The following is an 18,892-nucleotide window of genomic DNA, read 5'->3' as shown; positions in this document are numbered from 1 at the left end:
ACTTCAATATAGGCACTTTACACTAATGCACTGACAAAATGTACAATACTGAAACGTACACTCATTTTTTATATTTCTGGGAAGTAACCTTGATGCATCTCATAAAGGACAATAATCCCTGTTATTATGCTTCATGACTTGACATCACTGAAATGGGAAGTTCAGAAGGGGAAAATTCTTAATTTTCACTGGACTTATACTAGACTAGCATGTAAGAGTTAGACGTTCATATTTAGACAGTTTAGTCCCTTGCGATGCATTTATCGGACATTCACTCTTACAAACAAAATTTTGAAATGCACTCTTTGGAACAGTAACTTTCTGTGTTGACACTGAGCACTCCACTGACTCGCAGTGGCAAGTGCTTTTTAAAAAAACAATCAAGTGTAAAAACAAACATGCGCTCGGTCTGGGTGGGTAGCCTGGAAACTCCTGCTTCCAGGTGGAAGATGTGTTGCGTGTTGCAGGTAGTGTAACTCTTATGTAATCAGACCGTGTAGTGTAACACAGCTGGAATTTCTATGGAGATCTTTTTTCGGCCTTTCCCTCTCTAGGGACTTTTTTTTTTTTTTTTTTACTAACTGTACACTTGAATCTTCTCTCGTCTGTGAAATACCCAAACCATGGAAGTGGTCTGAAATTAGAGTTCGGTTAATGTAACTCGAGAGTCGATTTGGAGAGGACACCACCGGCAGTTGTTCCGAATATGTTTCAGCCGAGAATGGTTTTATTAAAGGGTTTATCTGTAGGTAAAGTCCAGGGGAGTCCCTTGCACATTATTGGGGGATTTCACACTTGATCCTGGCAACCTCATGCGCGCTTGTATTTATTCTAGCCATTATTGCGCCTATGAATTTTAATGAGAAGCTAATTGTTCTTAATTGGGTGCTTTTAATGACCACTGAAAGATTTACCTTCTTAAGACCGCAGTACATCAGGACTGACCTCGGGTGCTACAAAGAATAAATGTCCCAAATTTCTAGCAAACCACATTAGTGTGACCACTTCTTGCATGTTTTACTGCATTGAGTTTCATGCATTATCTACAGTGTGGGTAGAGTACTACATGACATGCTTTTATCATTATTTCCTTTGACTCTGTTCCTTTCCTCTAGCTAGCAATATTTTCAGTAGAATTTGAAAATAAGTGGCTGATTTTGAATAGTATATCTTGTTTAAAAAATCCCATGGGTATTGTTCGGGCTTATAGTTCACCCGGTTATGATCACCATAGCAAGTATCTTTTTAAAAAAATAAATAAAACTGATTGCACATTCAACATGGAAGAAGGCAGCCCTGTGTATTTCCACCTCGAAGTTAAAAGCTAGCCAGCAGTGAATTACAAACTAGCTGATTGTACAGAAGGGGCATGCCACATTGTACCAAATTCAAATTTATTGTGTGCGTTTGTTTGCTACTGTGTTTAGTACAGGATTGATATATGAAATGAATCATTGTTGCTGAATGTTAAGGCAAGTGTTGCTGGCTGTGCTTCCTTCTTGTGCTGCTTTATCTTGCAGCAAAAGCATGATGACTACAAAACAGCGAAGAAGTTGCATCATTTTTGTTGGCCAATTTTTCCATAGAATGTCCCAGCAGTACTTGTGTACAGTGTTTTTAATTTCAGTCTGTGCAATTGCATTTATGGAACTTCTTTAAGTTTTAGTATTTTTTTATTTCAACTGTTATTTAAGCTATATAGGCTATACTATTGTATATATACTTTAGAATCCAAGCCTGTTCTCGTCAGATGTTTTGTTTGATCCTGTTGAATCGTGTTGTCTGTTTTAGGGCTTTTAAACACACCAAGTGTACAAATTAAAATGAAAAATTTTAATTACAAAAAAACAAATCAAAAGTAAATTGCTAAATAAGCCAAAGCATCTTTAACGTTGAAAGAACTAACGTGCATTTTGGTGACTATAACCAACTGGAAACATCAGATTGTAAATGCATTTTTATAGTAAGAGATGGAATTGCTTATAGTTTTTTTTTTTTTTTTTAAATCCGTGTACTGCCTTGAAGGGTGATCATCCAAACAAATGTAAAGATGATGTAAAAAGTCCAACAATTTTACTCACCAAGGAAGACAACCAAAGTTCTTGGAAGTCATGGAAATAGTGTGTGGAGATTTCCTTAATCAAAAAAGGCGGTCATAAACATACATTTTGTATAGAATTAGATAAGCGGGAACTGTTGGCTGTGGTGTACTTGGGTGTAGCAGATAATTTAATTCACAAAGTATAATTCACTATAGTGCCTGTAATTTTTAGTTTATTTCAGTTGGGAGGAAAAGATTTGACTGCTGTAACAAAAATGGTGGTGGTATAAATGGTCTTTTATGAACCACAGGGCTGTAGATTTTATATTACAGCTGTGCTGTGTTATCGGCAGGGACTCTCATGGGTAGGTGGGGGTGTCAGTGTTCCAGAGGTGGGGGGAGGTGGAGGAGGGGGTGTGACTTCCCTCCCCCTCAGTGCTGTGTTGGGGACTGCGAGATGCACAAAGTGTGAGGCTGTGTGTGTGTGTGTGCATGTGTGTGCGTGTGCATTGAGCTGTTGCAGTGAAGGCTCTGGGTGAGGAGTGGGACTTATACAGGCACATCCACCCTGGCTTAGATGTACTGCTGTATCATGGACGTTTTTTTTCCCCCTCTTTTCAAAGGGCAACAGATTTCAGGCTCAAAGTCGGTACTGGCCTGAAACAGTGAACATACCCACTTCTTAATGTGCTCCGAGGGGATTGGCTGTTCAGTTAGGCCTATTTTTTTTACACCCTTCTTCTAATCCGTGCCTTTCTTCACAACCGTTCCCCGCGAGTTGTAGTGGAAGCTCTTCGGTCTTCGTGGTTGATCCTTGGTGTGAAGTGAAGGGCTTTGCCATGAATGATGCGTTTCGTTTGGCGTATTTGTCTGAAGCCGTCGGACTCTTTGTTATCGCACACAAACAGAAGCTGATGAGCAACCTGCTAATTAATGCTAATGCATAATCGTGGTCATTGGTTCTTATGCAAATCATCTCTATTTTTTTTTTAATGTCCAGTTTTGATTTTGCAGAGTCTGGACTGGAGTGGCTTGGGTAAAGTGGGAATATTCACTTGTGCGTAAAAGCGTCATGATTTCAAATTGAGCATTGGAGGCGGTTTAATGTCAAAGCTGCAGAGGGTCTGTGCTTTTTGCAAGCCACTGTGCGAGAGCACCGGGCAGCCTGCCAGGGTTCGGTTAGACTGGTGTCGGTGAAAGGGTCTGCTCCGTGTTTTTCCAGCGTCTTACGCCGGTTGTGGTGGCCTGATGTTCGGCTGCTTGTTTAAGTGCTTGTTCTGTGTGCTGGGCAGTGTCACGGTCCTCTTCTAACCATTGCACTGCGGAACATGGTGAATAACTGGACTGGGTTTAGCGTGGGACACGATTCGTTAAATTGGGAGATACTAGTACAGGTGACTAGAATAGGTCTGTGGCAAACACGCCTGCCACAGGCCACCGAAGTGGCTTTTCTTGGGGCCCTCCAGCACAGAGACACAGGGAGAAGATGTTAAAACAGTCCACATTTATTCCACGAGGGTTTGGCAAGATGTTACAGCCAAGTGAGCAGATCTCAAACACTGTCATGACAGAGAAGCTCCTGATGTGGGTGGGGATGGCAGATTTAACCTGTGCGCAGTGATTACCTCACTACGCACAGGTGCAGCCACTCCTGTTCCTGGGTCCAATTAGCCTGGCCAATTATCTAATTATTAACCAATTATCCAATTGGCCAGGTCTAATTAGCTTGACCCAGGGCAGGTGTGGCTGCTTAAACCAGCCATCCCCACACCACATACCCCAACGCCAAACTGAGGCCAGGGCGAATCCCTGGCCGAAGCCTACTCCCCCACCCCCACCCCCACCCCCACCCCCACCCCCACCCCCACACTCCCAACAAAGCCAAAGACAACAAACAAAAACAAAACACTCCAAACACGCTAAAAAATTAAAAAGTCAGGGTGGGTGGCCCCGGAACAGTCCAGTACATGCGGTGACCCTCCTTCGGACGACAAGGCAGCCCTTCTTCCTCCTCCCTCCTGGAGCACGGGAAGTCCTGGGCTGCTCTGCTGGCTGGTGGGGGCGTCACCGGCTTGGGCTGTTCCAGGGGCTGTGGTGGGGTGGCTGGGCTGGTGGGCTGGTGGACTGGCCTTGTGGTGCTGGGGACCAGGAACCCTCGTGGCTGTGGTGGCCGCCAGTCGGCTCTGCTGGCGGGCGGCTGCAGGCTTATCCCCTCATGGGCTCCGGGCAAACCAACCAGGCCAAAACAAAGAACGAAAAACAACCAAACGGACGAGAAAGGAAGCAAAACGCGCGGCCACCGCTCGTGCGCCGCCCGTGGCTGACCCGCCTTCCCGGCCAAGTCCAGCTCACGGCGCGACCACCTCTCGTGCACCGCCCGTCGCTGACCTGCCTCCTCGGCCAGGTGCAGCTCCTCAGCGTCCCAGCTGAGGATTGCCTCCTTCCCTCCCTGGTCATCTTCCGCTCCCCATTCTTGGCCCGGAGGATCCGCCCGAAGCCCTGTCGGGAACACCTCAGCCGCCCCTCGTCCAGTGTGCTTCCTGGCTGGCCCTCCTGTGCCTCTTTGCTGTGCCGGAGGAGCCCCACGTTGGGCGCCACTGTGGCAAACACGCCTGCCACAGGCCACCGAAGTGGCTTTTCTTGGGGCCCTCCAGCACAGAGACACAGGGAGAAGATGTTAAAACAGTCCACATTTATTCCACGAGGGTTTGGCAAGATGTTACAGCCAAGTGAGCAGATCTCAAACACTGTCATGACAGAGAAGCTCCTGATGTGGGTGGGGATGGCAGATTTAACCTGTGCGCAGTGATTACCTCACTACGCACAGGTGCAGCCACTCCTGTTCCTGGGTCCAATTAGCCTGGCCAATTATCTAATTATTAACCAATTATCCAATTGGCCAGGTCTAATTAGCTTGACCCAGGGCAGGTGTGGCTGCTTAAACCAGCCATCCCCACACCACAAGGTCTTTTTTTTTTTTTGTCCGTTTTGTTTTTGGTGTAATATGTGGAAATTGAACGTGCGCGGTTCGAGGCTTCGAACAGGCAGCTGTAGCCCTACTGTAGCATGTTTGATCCTATATGAGCACATATACTCACAGCACTGAGTGAGTACATGTGAGAGCTGTGATTGGTTAGCGCGGTGGTACTGAGCCCGGCTGCACCAGTCTGAGCTCTCGCCAGATGTCCCAGATGTTTTTCGCGTTCGGTGGGTCGGTGCTTGCCCACATCCAAATTTTCCCAGCCATTCTCTGTGATTCAGCTTGGACTGAGTGTCTTGCTTGCATTTAGAAAAGGGAAAATAAGATCTAATGCTAAAATCGACCTCAAACTGAGCAAATAAAGTGAATGGCGTTACTTGTGATCAACTCTGTACGTGACTAATTCAAAAGTTCGCTTGTTTGTAATTAAGAGGGGCATCTCCTGAAGTGTACTAATGAGTTAAATGTCAGACTTTGCAGAGGTCAGACATTTTATTGCAGCAGTTCTCTTAACTGCTCTTATTATCATTGTTTGTTTACGTGGCGGAGCGTGTCGCAAATGTGACCGCGGCTGAGTCGGCCAATGAACCGTCGGAATCGGAGTCACGTGGTGGTCTCGACCGCACCCCCCCAGTGTTGGAATTGAACCTCCCGTAACGCTGGAGCGCCTTTCAGTCCCGCTGGCCGCGTGGCGCCGCGGAGCGCCCCGCCCCCGTGGCGTTTTGCACGCGCGCCGCGACGCCGCGGATGACTGACAGGGCCGCTTCACGAGAATCCCGGCAGATGGGTACCGCACGAGGAAATGGTCACTGGTGCGGACCGATGTTTGTACAGTGGCCGCTTCAACAAATACGGAAAATGTTGAACGCGGCCGCGTGTTTTTCTCCCGCGTGGCCCCCCCAGACCCCCTGTTTTGGTGCTCCTTCCTGTGGTTTTTAGTCGTTTCTCAGCTCACCAGTGACAAACAGGACGTTGAAAGATTAAAATCGAATTGATTGGTTGAGCGATTAGTGCCTAAAGTGTTAGATTTGACTCGTGGGACAGGAAGTGCTGGGCTATACTGTGCTGGTGTGACAGCCTACCCAAAATGCACTTGCACAGGGGTGCCCGATCTTACCCGAAATGGGTAGGGAAAAAAATGTAATTTTCAGTCCAGCACTAAGACTGGGCTGAAAGAAAATTCTGCCTATTTTAGCTTCTACTTATCGCAGTCTTGATTTGAAGACCCTGATTAGTTAATCAGTAGAATCAGGTGTGGTAGGGCTGGGCTGAAGCAGAACCCAGCGCCCACGCCGGCTGATTCTGGATGAGATGAGATGAGATTTCACACGGCAAAGCGTTTCAGCCCCCCCACCCCCCCCTCGGAGGACGGCCCCGGGGCTCGGGGGGTGCTGATTGCCCCCGGGGAGAATTCCGCTCCGTTTCAGGCCGGGCTTCGCCCGGCGTCCAATCGGCTGCCGTCGCTTCCCTCCAGCCCGGCAGAATGAGGGCAGGCGGGGGCGGGGCTTCAGCGAGCCGTGTTTTCTAGCTCCAGCGCCCTCCGGAACACCCTCTCGGGCTCCGTCTGACGGGCCTTGGGCGTCGCCTGTAAGCACACCGATGGCGTCTGCGGTAAAGAGGGGTTTCAGCCTGGTTTTTCTGGGCTGATTGCATTGTCCTGTACGCTTAACGTAGCCTTCCTGCTCTTGCTTTTTTTTTTTGAGCCGTAATTTTCATTGGCCATTTGACTGAATCTCGGTTTTGAGGCTCTGGGCAGGTTTGCCCGGTCCGTTTGAATTGGGGCAGGAAGGGGGGCTCAGCGTTTGCCCCGGTTCCTCCTCCTGCGGGGGCGCTCTGGCTTGCCCCAGCTCAAACCCGCGCAGCTGCAGCGGCACTGCACGCTCGCTCCACCACATGGCAGCCTCAGCGTAATCTCCCTTCCAGCTGCACCCGCCGCCAGTAACTCACAGCCTGCTGCAGCTGGGGCTTAGACAAACCGGCCGCGAGCAGCGCGAGCCGGGGCAGACCGGCTCAAACCGGACTAGGCTGGTTTCTGCTGCAGCCAGTTATGTGCGGGGGGAATAAATTGATGGGCTGTCAAGCGGTTTGAGGGGTTGGGGGAGGGAGGTGGGGGTAAATTGATGTGCTGACAAGGAGTTTGAGGTGTGGGGGTTGTGGGGGTGGGGTGTGGGGGGGAGGGGGAGGGGCAACTAATTTAGTTTGATTTCTAGTTGATTTGTCTCTTTCTTGCACTGTGTGAATGAGTGAACATATTTGTGCGCTGAACAATCTCCACTGAATACTGCATACAGGCAGCACAGACATGTCCGCACACTGCCTGACTGTAACAACATATTTGCAGTGCGTTTCTGGTAGTCCGGGGGAATAGCCAAATCTGGGATTAGTTGGGGTGGGGGGATGGGCTGTGCGTTAGTGGGAAGGGAGGGGGGGATTAATGAGTAGACCTGTCAGCTGGGGGGGATCTTTTAATACTGCGGATGCAGATTATCCAATTATCCGACTGATTTGTCATAAAACGCATAATTTCCTCCCTAATTAAACAGGTTTGTGTGACGGTGCCTGCCTTCGGTTGGGCTGATCCCTTTTTCCTGTAGCCAGCGTATTTATTCAGTGTTTATTTGTGTTAGTCCTGCGCTCACTTCTCTCTCTCTCTCTCTCTCTCTCTCCCTCCCCCCCCACCCCCACCCCCCTCCAGTGAACGTCATGCGCTGCTCGGTGTGCCTCCAGGATTACAAACAGAGTGACATCGTGGATAACTACTTCGTCAAAGACACCTCGGAGGCCTCCAGCGGGTCGGACGAGAACTCCTCCCAGGTAGGCGGGGCCTCCGGGCGGCCATTTCCCTGTTAAATGCAGCCCGCAGCGTTTTTGCATGGGTTCTTAAACAGACGCAACAGATTTTTGGGTTTTTTTTTTTTGGTCGTAATGGAGGGAAACGGTTGCTGTAGAAGGGGAGGGGGGGGGGGCGTGGCTGTAAAGGCGGCCAGGCTGGCATGGGGCGTTGGGTGGGGGGTTTTGGGGGTGTGCCGGGGATTCGCTTTGGCGCTGCAGCGTGTGCCCCTCTCTCTCTCTCACCTGCGCAGGTGTGCACCAGCTGCGAGGACAACGCCGGGGCGGTGGGCTTCTGCGTGGAGTGCGGGGAGTGGCTGTGCAAGACCTGCATCGAGGCGCACCAGAGAGTCAAGTTCACCAAGGACCACAAGATCCGCAAGAAGGAGGAGGTGTCCTCAGGTAAACGGCCCCCAGAAACGGGGGTGTGGCCTACGGAGTGTTATTGGGGGATTACAGGGACTCCAGACATCTAAGAGGGAAAACTGGGAAGCAGTGTCTTCCTGGATTGGTCGATCCTGTTCAGAGCTTGCATTTTCATTGGCTGTTTCAGATTGTGGTGTGGTTATAACACCTACAGTGGGCTGGTTGCTTTTTAACTATGTTGAATGCTCTATCATGAGTAAAACCCGCCCCCCAATCATGGCTGCCCCGCCCCCATCCCCAAAAATATATAAACAGTCTTACACAGTGTCTGTAACGGAGACACTATATCTTTTTGGAAAATGCTGTTTTTTTTCATGCTATTGAGGGAAGGAGAATGTGGGTTCCATATGTATTTGGTGATACTTTCTTCTCCCTGTTGGAATGCCCAATAATGTTGCTTATCAGCAGTCATGTCTATCGCCGCTCATCGCTGCCACATCAGCGGCCATTCCCTGTGGGACGAGCATGCGCTCTCCTCTGAGGCGCGCGATGTCATCAGTAGGCGCGTGATGTCATCAGCAGGCGCGTCTCACTGGCAGCACACAGGCTGAGCTGCGCAAACGCCAGTCTGAGGAGAAAGCGCTGTGTGCGGCTGAACAGCCGGGCTCCTGATTGAACAGCGGAGTGCACGGGTGTGCAGTGAGACACAGTTAACCCCGCCCCCTGAAACTCTCCCATCCCAACAGCCAGCCTGTCAGTCAGCCGCCCAGTGAGTCAGTCAGCCAGCCAGTCAGTCAGCTAGCGAGTGAGTCAGCCAGTCAGGCAGCCACCCAGTCAGTCAGCCAGTGAGTCAGCCACCCAGTGAGTCAGTCAGCCAGCCAGTCAGTCAGCTAGCGAGTGAGTCAGCCAGTCAGTCAGCCACCCAGTCAGTCAGCCAGTCAGTCAGCCACCCAGTGAGTCAGCCAGTCAGTCAGCCACCCAGTCAGTCAGCCAGTGAGTCAGCCACCCAGTGAGTCAGCCACCCAGTGAGTCAGCCAGTCAGTCAGCCACCCAGTCAGTCAGCCAGTGAGTCAGCCACCCAGTGAGTCAGCCAGTCAGTCAGTGAATCAGTTAGCCAGCCAGTGTGTCAGCCAGCCAGTGTGTCAGCCAGCCAGTGAGTCAGTCAGTCAGCCAGCCAGTGAGTGAGTCAGCCAGTCAGTCAGTGAATCAGTTAGCCAACCAGTGAGTCAGTCAGCCAGTCAGTCAGTGAATCAGTCAGTCAGTGAATCAGTTAGCCAACCAGTGAGTCAGCTGGTCTGTCAGTGAGTGAGTCAGTCAGCCAGTCAGTCAGTGAATCAGTTAGCCAGCTAGTCGGTCAGTCAGTCAGCCAGTTATTCAGTTAGCCAGCCAGTCAGTCAGTCAGTCAGTCAGCCAGTCAGCCAGTCAGCCAGTCAGGCAGCCAGTCAGCCAGTCAGCCAGTCAGTCAGTTAGTAAGTCAGTTAGCCAGTCAGCTAACCAGTGAGTCAGTCAGCCAGTGAGTCACTCAGCTTTATTGTCCCAGAAAAAAAGCCAATCCACAAAAAAAATAGAAACAGCTATAGACCTAAGTGTGTGCTGGCCTATGGGCCAGTGGCGTGGTCTGGATTCTGTAGCGGACCCTGGTGGTTGTTATTGCGTATATCCTGGGACCGGGTGTAGCCTGGTTAGGTTGCACAGGGCAAGTAGAGCTGCTGATGAGTCAGCCTTATACATGTTTTCCTTACGGAAGAGTGCCCTGCCATACATACACCCCCAGCCACTTAAATTCTGTCTTCATGTAAACAAACCCACTGAAACATGGCAGTCACGACTGAAATGCACTGCGTCTCTACCAGTGCTTGTGCGTCACTGCTAAATTAGCAATGGCTCTCAGAAGTCTGAGTTCCCATTAAACATAACTAGCAAAATTGCCTGGTTATTGGAGAACTGTTGAACATTTCAAGTGAACTACCAAGAGCCCCGATTTGCTGCAGTTTTCACTCTTACATATCAATTATGCATTTACACACGCGCGCACACTCACCACACTCTCTCACACTCTCTCTCTCTCTCTTTCTGCTCAAAATCCACCTTTCCATGCAAATTAAACAAAAGAAACCCAAATTTAAAGTTTTGAATATCATGACTATGCAGCATTTTAAAGAATTCAAATAACAAATTTGAAGTTTTATGTGGCTCCAGTACAGGTCATTTGACATGCAGATCAAAGCCACTGTAGGCACTGCTTAACTTGTATTACTGGTATGGCTCGGATAAATGCGTGTTTCTCACATGGCCTTTCATGTGGTCATGTGACTAGGGCTGGCTCAGGTTTTTTTTTTTTTTGTGGGTTTGATGGCAATCCCACAGTTCCCTTGTGACGGCGGGAGGGTGGTGGTAGGAGGGTGGTGGTGGTGTTGGGGGAGGGGGGTGGGGTGGTCTCTCTTGGCTGTCGGGCTTTACAGCTGAGTGCCTGTTGCCATGGAGACCGCGCGGCGCAGTCATGGGGAGTGAAGTTAGCCGCCCTGGTTCAGTAACGCCGAACGGCGCACAGATCCGTTGCGGGGTGTGTTCGCGGCTGCGGCGAGAATGCAGGGTGGCAGTGCCGGTTCTGTTTTCCCGTACGAAGCGAAGCTCGGCTCTTAACGCCCCCGCCCTTCTCCGTCCCCGTCTAACGCAGAGTCGGTGGGGCCGTCGGGTCAGCGGCCCGTCTTCTGCCCGGTGCACAAGCAGGAGGCCCTCAAGCTCTTCTGCGAGACATGCGACACCCTCACCTGCCGGGACTGCCAGCTGCTGGAACACAAGGAGCACAGGTGAGCCTGGGCGCCTGGCCGCCGCCGTACGGGAGGGGGGGGGAGTGGGGGTCCGGTTACATCACAGACGAGCCGAGATGTAGCCATTCACCTGTTCCCTGGAGTCTGAGAATCGGTTCTAAATGGGGGAAAAAAAAAGCCTCTTAATTGGCTCATTTTAACCAATGCAATGAGCCTAATAGGGAATATGGGAATAGTTGTATTCCAGTGGAAATGGAAACTAATTTCAGAGCTTACAGTTATAGAAGGACAGATATATATTTAAAAGTTGTCTAATGGCTATTTGATTATATGATTCTCGGTCCCTGCAGTTGACCGGTGTGAGGTCTGTAGGGTTTTGGTTGCCCCTGGCAACTGCAGCTCAAGTGGTGGGTGAGACGTGTCCTGCTGAGAGTGGAGTAGCTGGACTCCTCCCCTTTGTCCTTTAGACCCCTCCCCCCATGCTCCTCTGCACCTCAGAGCCGCTGCTGTCGGGAGAGCAAAGACTCTCTCATAAATGAGTAAAGATCAGCACGCGCGTAAGTGAGTGCTCGCCCCCACACTCGCGTATGCTCATCCTAATTCTTACTGCCGCTCGTGTTTGCACACACTTGGATTCTCGCACGTTTAAACCGAAATTCAATATGTGTGTGCGCGCGCTTCGCACGTGTGTGTGGGTGTGCGCGCGCGTGTGTGTGTGTCTTTTTGCCTTTGGCCAATATCTTTAAACGGATTACTCTCAACCTGATTCCATTTACTTTTCTTCATTATTAATCAAGCATTGAATTAGCCCTCGTTCGTTTGCTAGCCTTCATTTTGCTTGGGCCCAAAGCTGCTGCAGTTTAGGTTGCAGTTAATGCAGGGTTTTCCTCTGGGACTGTTCCTTATAGTGATTCAGTTGATCTTATTAGATTATTTTTTTTGTCATGGTTTGCATTCTGTACCTTGATGTGGAGAAAGAGAAGCTGGTACATAAAATGAAAATGGGAAAGCCTTTGGGATTACTTGCCAGTTAATTTGGGTAATTGCTGTCCGTCTTAATCAAACGGTCTTAATGCTGTAGCTTTCTTCACATCGCATTACAGAATGCACACTGTAAGGCTGTTTCCTGAGTGTTCAAACTACAGAATCTGTGCGGATCAGGTTATTGACGCGTTATGCTGTCAATATTCTCTGAAATCCGAGAGAACAAAGTAGTGTTTTAAGTTCAAATCTGTGTCCATAATAAAATATTGCACAAATTTGTCATGTAAAAAAAAAAAAGTTGAGATGAGATTTGATGAGTTTTTATTTTTGGACATCTGCAGCAGCTCATCCTGAAACAACAGCCCTCAACAGGCCCCAAGCACAGCGGGATTCTGGGGCAATGTGTAAATGTTGTTTCAGCATTGTTTTAACAGTCCTGACACTGTGGCCAGGAATACTGCTCTGCTCTGGTTGAGACTTTGTGCAGATATACGCAGTTGGCGTTCTTGGTCGAAAGTAGTTTTCGTTCAGACCGTGCGCAGATTAAGCTCTCTGGATGTCCACGAGTAACTGTGGCATTTGTATTTGTGAAGAGACATTGATATTTGAGTTTTTCTAATGTAAATCTTTGGTACTTTGAGGCCACAAAAGCTAGTGACCTGTTGAGTTTCGTTGTATCGGGTTGAGCTGCGGGTGATTATCTATAAAACTTGTGAAATCTCAGTGAAACTGTCTGAGATGGTACTCTGGGTAAGTGGAAACAAACCTTAAATTTCATTTTTGAGTTAACTGCCCCTTTAATTGAGTGAATTGTTTGATTGTTAATCAAGGAAAGTTGATTAGTGTGGTCATCCCACAATCCACTGGTGTTGCACTAAGGAGAAATCAAACCAGTCACATCAATAACAAAACATTTCCCAGTTTTTCATGATTAATTATTTACATAAGATCTAACCACGTTCTGTTAACAACATTTATGTCATTAAACTAAGCCATTCGTGGATTAAGGTTAAATTCTTTTGTTTTGAGTGTGCGGCTTACCAAAAAGGCGCTAATAGTCTGCTTCAATGTTTGTTAGTTTTTTTTCCTTCTTACCACAACTAGCCCTTTATAGTGCTGAATGGTTTTTGAAAGGATTTTTTATTCACATATACACTGATCAGCCACAACATTAAAACCACCTGCATTTTTCTGATTTTTTCTGATTTAATATTTTATTTTCTCCGTTTGTAATCAAACAATTCACACATGGTCAAAGTGCAGACTCAGAGCTTTTATTAAAGGGTATTCTTATATATTTTGGTTTCACCATGCAGTAATTACAGCACTTTTTATACGTAGTCCCCCATTTCAGTGTTTTAGACAAATGAACATAATGTCAAATAAAAGAGTCATGTTTTGTATTTGGCTGCATATCCTTTGCATGCCATGACTTCCTGATGTCTGTGACCTATCAACATCATCAGAGTCTGGATATCTTATTGTCAGGCTGTCCTACAAGCGTTGTTTCTCCTGAATTACTGCATGACGAAACCAAAATGTATAAGAATACCCTTTAATAAAAGCTCTGAGTCTGCGCTTTGACCGCGTGTGAATTGTTTGATTACAAACAGAGAAAATAAAATATTAAATCAGATAAAAACGGAAACGTGCAGGCGGTTTTAATGTTGTGGCTGATCGGTGTATGCATGCGTGCGCTTTCATTCTCGCTGCATTCTCACAAGGTTGTTTAAACTTTGCCTGGTACGCACAAATGTGTTTGTGTGGATAATTGTGGAAGGCTGGTAGAAATCGTGAATCGGGCTGAATAGGCTTGCTGGTGACTGGTGATATTTCCTGTAGACGGATTGCTGCTTGGGGCACTAGCCAGGGCGCTAACGATGCTTGTTAAATGAGCTGTGGGAATCCCATCTAGCTAGCGCCCCGTTAGCCTGATCAGATGCTGAGGAGAGGAGACCAACTGAGGAACCGGTCCCTGGGCTGCATGGACAGGTTGCACAGCGAGAAATACGTTGCACAGGAATATTGCACAGGTGGAACGTCTCAGAAAAGCTTCAGAGTTTTACTGTTTGAGGTTCTCAAAAATAACCAGGAGCTATGTTATAAAAAAATAAAAAAATAAAAGGAAAAAGAAAAAAAAGGAATTCCATTTTCTCTTTTACAGCAGTATGAACAGTTCATTATTTAAGATGGTATTTAGGAGTTTTAATTTGCTGGTTGGCTAAACCATGTCAGCTGTATTGTACTGATGCATCTATCTTCTATTTTATAAACACAGTTTATTTATTTATTTTGTTAAATTGGCAAATTGGCTTTATACTGAACTTGGCCAGCGAATGCTAAGCAAAAGTTAGTCCTATTGATGTGTAGGAATTACAAAACATTGTGTGAGATGCAAAAATAGGACTTGCCATGAGTAGAAAAAAATGCATACTTAGAGGCCCTACCTGAATGTGTCTAGTCTGGATTATGGACAAATACTAGTAATACATGGGCAATATATTGTTCTGCAATATAAACTACTGTATACAAACAGGGCTATTGAACTCGTATTTAGTACTTATGTGGAGGGATATGGTTTATTGTACATTCTACAGATGTGTGACTGTGGAGGGCCTCAAAATTCCTTCAAAATAGGAAGCACATGTTCAGAGAGCTTGAACAGTTCCTCTGCTAGGGGGTCCAACAGTGCTTCAGCAGTTAATTAGTACTTTACCTTTGTGTTGTAAATGTTATTGTTGTTGTAGATGTTAAAACTGTGTAGTGAGATTCTGTGGAGCCCAACTTGGTGAAATAGCACAGACACGACAATGGTTTGTAAATATGGGATATATATTTATTGGGTACAGGGTCGCAACAGGGTTCTAGTCAAGACTATTTTGGGCGTGCGCAGATCTTCCACTTGGGTCTGGCCGCAAGGTAGATATTGGACGAAAAGTCTGGAGGTGGTTGTTCCTCAGAACCGCTGTTGGAGGAAATAAACCGGCTTGGTTTTTTTTTTTTGCGGGCCGCTGCAGGGCCAACTCTGTCACGTTGATCAGGAGATGCGCTTGTTGGGCCAATTGGGTCGGGTAGACAAGAATGTTTACCCTCAGAGCAAAGTTGTGAAGTTTTTGGAGAGTTTTTATACTCAAAACGAACACTGACGTGACGGATCCCCCCACATGCGTTTCTCAGAACCGGGTTGGTTAATTATTTTGGGCCCACAGCCATTTGATTGGCTGATGGTATTGGAGCTGTCAATCCAAACGCTGATAGATAAATCACTGATTACTGCTTTAATGTTTAAGCGTGTTACATCTGTCTCCATGTTTTCTACCTAAAAGGGGTGTTCCTGCAGGAAGTGGTTGCCTTAATTGATCAAGCTGTGAGTTTTTATTTCCGGGTCACGCACGGTCACTTGGTTGACCGGAAAAGGTTAATAGTGAACGTGACTCAGCAGAGAGTCAGTCCCGTGGTCAGGAAGCTAGAGGCCACAAATGTTCCTGTGTTTGGTTACATCATCACAACTGTTTCCTTTTGTATGAAGTAAGATGATTTAATCTGATTCTATATTGCGTTTGGTTCTTCTTTGATTTCCCTAATAGTATAAAGCATATATCCTTTACATATTCAGTACCACCCCGTTATACGATGTTAAAGGTTCTCATCCCAAATTAATTCTTCTACAAACAAATCTGTTTGGCTGTACTCATGGTTGAGACTGCAATTAATCTCTGACCTAATTTATGAAGGTGCTATTGACTTGAGTAGCATCTGTAGTAGCATGCGTGTGGTGTGTATATGTAATTATGTATGTACATGTATGCATACGTACATACATACATACATTCAAGACCTTGTCCAATCAGAATAATCATTTTTAATGGTTATATAGGTTTGCGGTGTACATTTTAACCAATCAGTGGTGTATCGCTTTAGTGGGCAGCCGATGAGGCGTGATCTCAGAGTGAAAATGGTTTATCAGATGAATCCTGCTACGCCAGACCTCCTGGTCTCCTGGGTAGAAATCACACGCATAACCTCAAGAGGGAAATGTTGTTCGTTTCCTGTTTACAAATGCAGCGAAGCTATACCTCTTTATCTTGTGGTTAAGCGAACGCTCTTATAGATGTAAGAATAGAAGTAACGGCTCAGGGTCTCAGTTTCAGTCACCGTCACTGATTTAAGAATTTTTTTCCCCCTGCGTTGGGAGGTGACTGTGGAGCAGTGGATTTCCATCAGAAGAGGGGTTTCTGTGGGGCGCGACTTTAACTACGAATTATATTTGATTTCATCACCGAGGAGGATTTATTTAACGATTTAATTATCCATTTTCTTATTGTGAATATTGTAATTTTATGAAATTATTTCAACTTTGTTTGTATATTGTTGTTTGTGGTTGTTATTTTGCGAACCCAGAATGTTTTGTAGAATGGTTAGCCTTTTCCAGAGTGTGGCATAATCAACCTGTAATATTTTGAGAGATAATCACACAGACATTACTTAATAAGAAAATTGATATTAATGGTTGTTTTGTAAATGGCACCTCTGTAATTCTCATTTTAAGCAGTTTTACTTTTGAGGTCTTGTTCCGAGATTTGCGATGTCGCGATCATGGATCTGGTAACTTGCATTGTCAAATTCCTGATCTGTAATGTGTGCACAGGTTATGTAAAGTGGAATGGTTGCATTTACCAAGAAATGGGGGTGTGGGGTGGGGTGGGGGGGTGGGGGCGGTGTTAACCTGACATTCTTTGAATCGTCAGAATATAATCGTCAGTATGTAGGCTACCTCCACTTTGGGTTCCAATCAGTATTTTTCTTCTTCTGTCGTGGAGCAGTAAAGTTAAAGTTTACCGTGACAAGTCACACCGCCGGCATTCACCAAATTCCTCACGGCTATTACTGTCGTGGATTATTTTCAAACCCCCCCCTTCTGCTATATATGCAAACAGGCCCGAAAGGGACCCAAATGTGGCCTTTTGAATATCATAATTATGCAGAGCGGTAGTGAAATGGAGGTCGGGCGGAGTCAAATGGAGGTCCTTCCCGAGGTGCGGGGGATGTGTTTTCCCACGTGGTTCCGGAGGGCCCGGAGATTTGCTTTGCAGATGCGTCCCAGACGAAGCGTTGGCGCTGGGAATGGCCTCGCCCGCGTGCTGGACGAGTTCACGCCTGCTTTCCATATCAAACATTTTTTTGCCGTCATCTAATTGCTTATCCGGCCTTGTGGACCTGGACGTAGACGTTTATGGTGCACGTTAATACAACTCCTGTGTTACAAATGTTTTAGAGGTTCACAATATAATCAAATTTTGGCTCTGGATATTTACGGCCTGTTTGTAGTTTGCTGCAGCCTTTTCAGTATAGTTCAGTTACATTACATTACATTACAGGCATTTAGCAGACGCTCTTATCCAGAGCGACTTACAGAACTTTTACAAAGCATTTTTTACATTGTATCCATTTATACAGCTGGATATATGCTGAAGCAATGCAGGTTAAGTACCTTGCTCAAGGGTACAACGGCAGTGTCCTTACCCGGGAATCGAACCTGCGACCTTTCGGTTACAAGTCTAGTTCCTTACCCACAGTTCAGACTATGAATACTGTACAGCTATAACAGACATTCACAATACATGCACCTCATGCAACATTTTCAAGTTAAAAGCAATTAGTGGGCTTAGGTGTTCAGTAAACCTATTGCTGTAGCTATAAAGGAGTTTCTCCATCTATTGCAAAATTCAATAGAATCTGTGGCTTGAGACAATCTGCTATGTTCTAGTAGTGTAAGTTCTAGTTCTTGTGGTACTATGCTGTAGGAGCTGTATCTGGAAGTTGGAGTAGGTGGCCTGCTCAGGCCTTCCTCTTGACCTCTGCTGTAGTGATTAACAGTGACGGGTGTTCAGGGGGTAGGTGGTCCGATCGCACCTGGAATTTGGTGGAGTTGATGCAGTGCCGTCGATCGGACTGAAACCTTGCGTGCCTCTCCTGGCAGGTACCAGTTCCTGGAAGAAGCCTTCCAGAACCAGAAGGGCATCATCGAGACCTTCATGGCCAAACTGCAGGAGAAGAAGAATTACGTTCACTTCTCAGCGTCTCAGGTGCAAAGCAGGTAATGCACAGCTGTCTCGTTTTTAACGCTTCTTATGGGTGGACCTCATTTTTAATGCTTCTAAATGGTGGATCCCATTTTTAATGCTTCTAAAGGGTGGATCTCATTTTTAATGCTTCTTATGGGCGGATGTGGGAAATAAATATAGGTGTACTCAAAAAACACAAGCCCAGTGTATATGGGAAAGGAATGTATTAATGAGCACCAGCTGTCTCCTCCCTGATGTATCATCCGGCTAGCAAAGGAGGAAGGATACAGGTGGACCAAGGTCGACCTTAGCTATAAGATTAACAACCAGCAGCAGGGAAGCGCTTCATACTAAAATAGGTGCGATTAGAATAATACACACATAATTTCTTGCCCTGCTAATTAAGCTGTATACAAGCATATCTGTGGAACTAACGGAAGCTTCTGCCTTTTCCGGACAATGTGTTGTCAGAATATGTGATTTATGATAGAAGGGGGCGGGAGATTCAAGCGGGAGACGAGCACTATCATTTTTAAAAAATAAGGAAGGGAGGGGCTGATAAATAATGGTGTCCGATAATTGGGAAATAATGGTGTCTGAAAAATGAGAAACAATGATGTGTGGGAAAAGAGTAAAGTAAAATGATGTAAGCATGAGGGACAGAGCAGGAGGAGCAAAGATAGGATAAAAGGGAGTGTTCAGCCCCAGGGGAGTATGTCTTGTATGTCTTGTATGTCTTGTGTGTCTTGTGTGTCTTGTGTGTCTTGTGTGTCTTGTGTGTCTTGTGTGCCTTGTCTGTGTGCCTTGTCTGTGTGTGTGTGTGCGTCTTATGCGTTTTCTGTGAAGTGTCTTGTGG

General features: G+C 46.8%; 1 protein-coding gene across 4 annotated transcripts in view; it reads left to right on the top strand.

Moving 5' to 3' along the window:
* Positions 1-18,892, top strand: part of trim33 (tripartite motif containing 33) — a 47,188-nt gene that overhangs the window by 3,928 nt on the left and 24,368 nt on the right. For all 4 annotated transcript variants that reach the window (XM_064300639.1, XM_064300640.1, XM_064300638.1 and 1 more), the window contains exons 2-5: positions 7,717-7,835; positions 8,105-8,252; positions 10,894-11,026; positions 17,952-18,068. In XM_064300639.1, the coding sequence (XP_064156709.1) occupies positions 7,717-7,835; positions 8,105-8,252; positions 10,894-11,026; positions 17,952-18,068 (517 nt within the window). The remainder of the gene's footprint in view (positions 1-7,716; positions 7,836-8,104; positions 8,253-10,893; positions 11,027-17,951; positions 18,069-18,892) is intronic.

This window comes from Anguilla rostrata, chromosome 11, assembly GCF_018555375.3.
Source record: "Anguilla rostrata isolate EN2019 chromosome 11, ASM1855537v3, whole genome shotgun sequence".
Lineage (NCBI taxonomy): Eukaryota > Metazoa > Chordata > Actinopteri > Anguilliformes > Anguillidae > Anguilla > Anguilla rostrata.
This window is presented reverse-complemented; position numbering and strand designations above follow the sequence as displayed.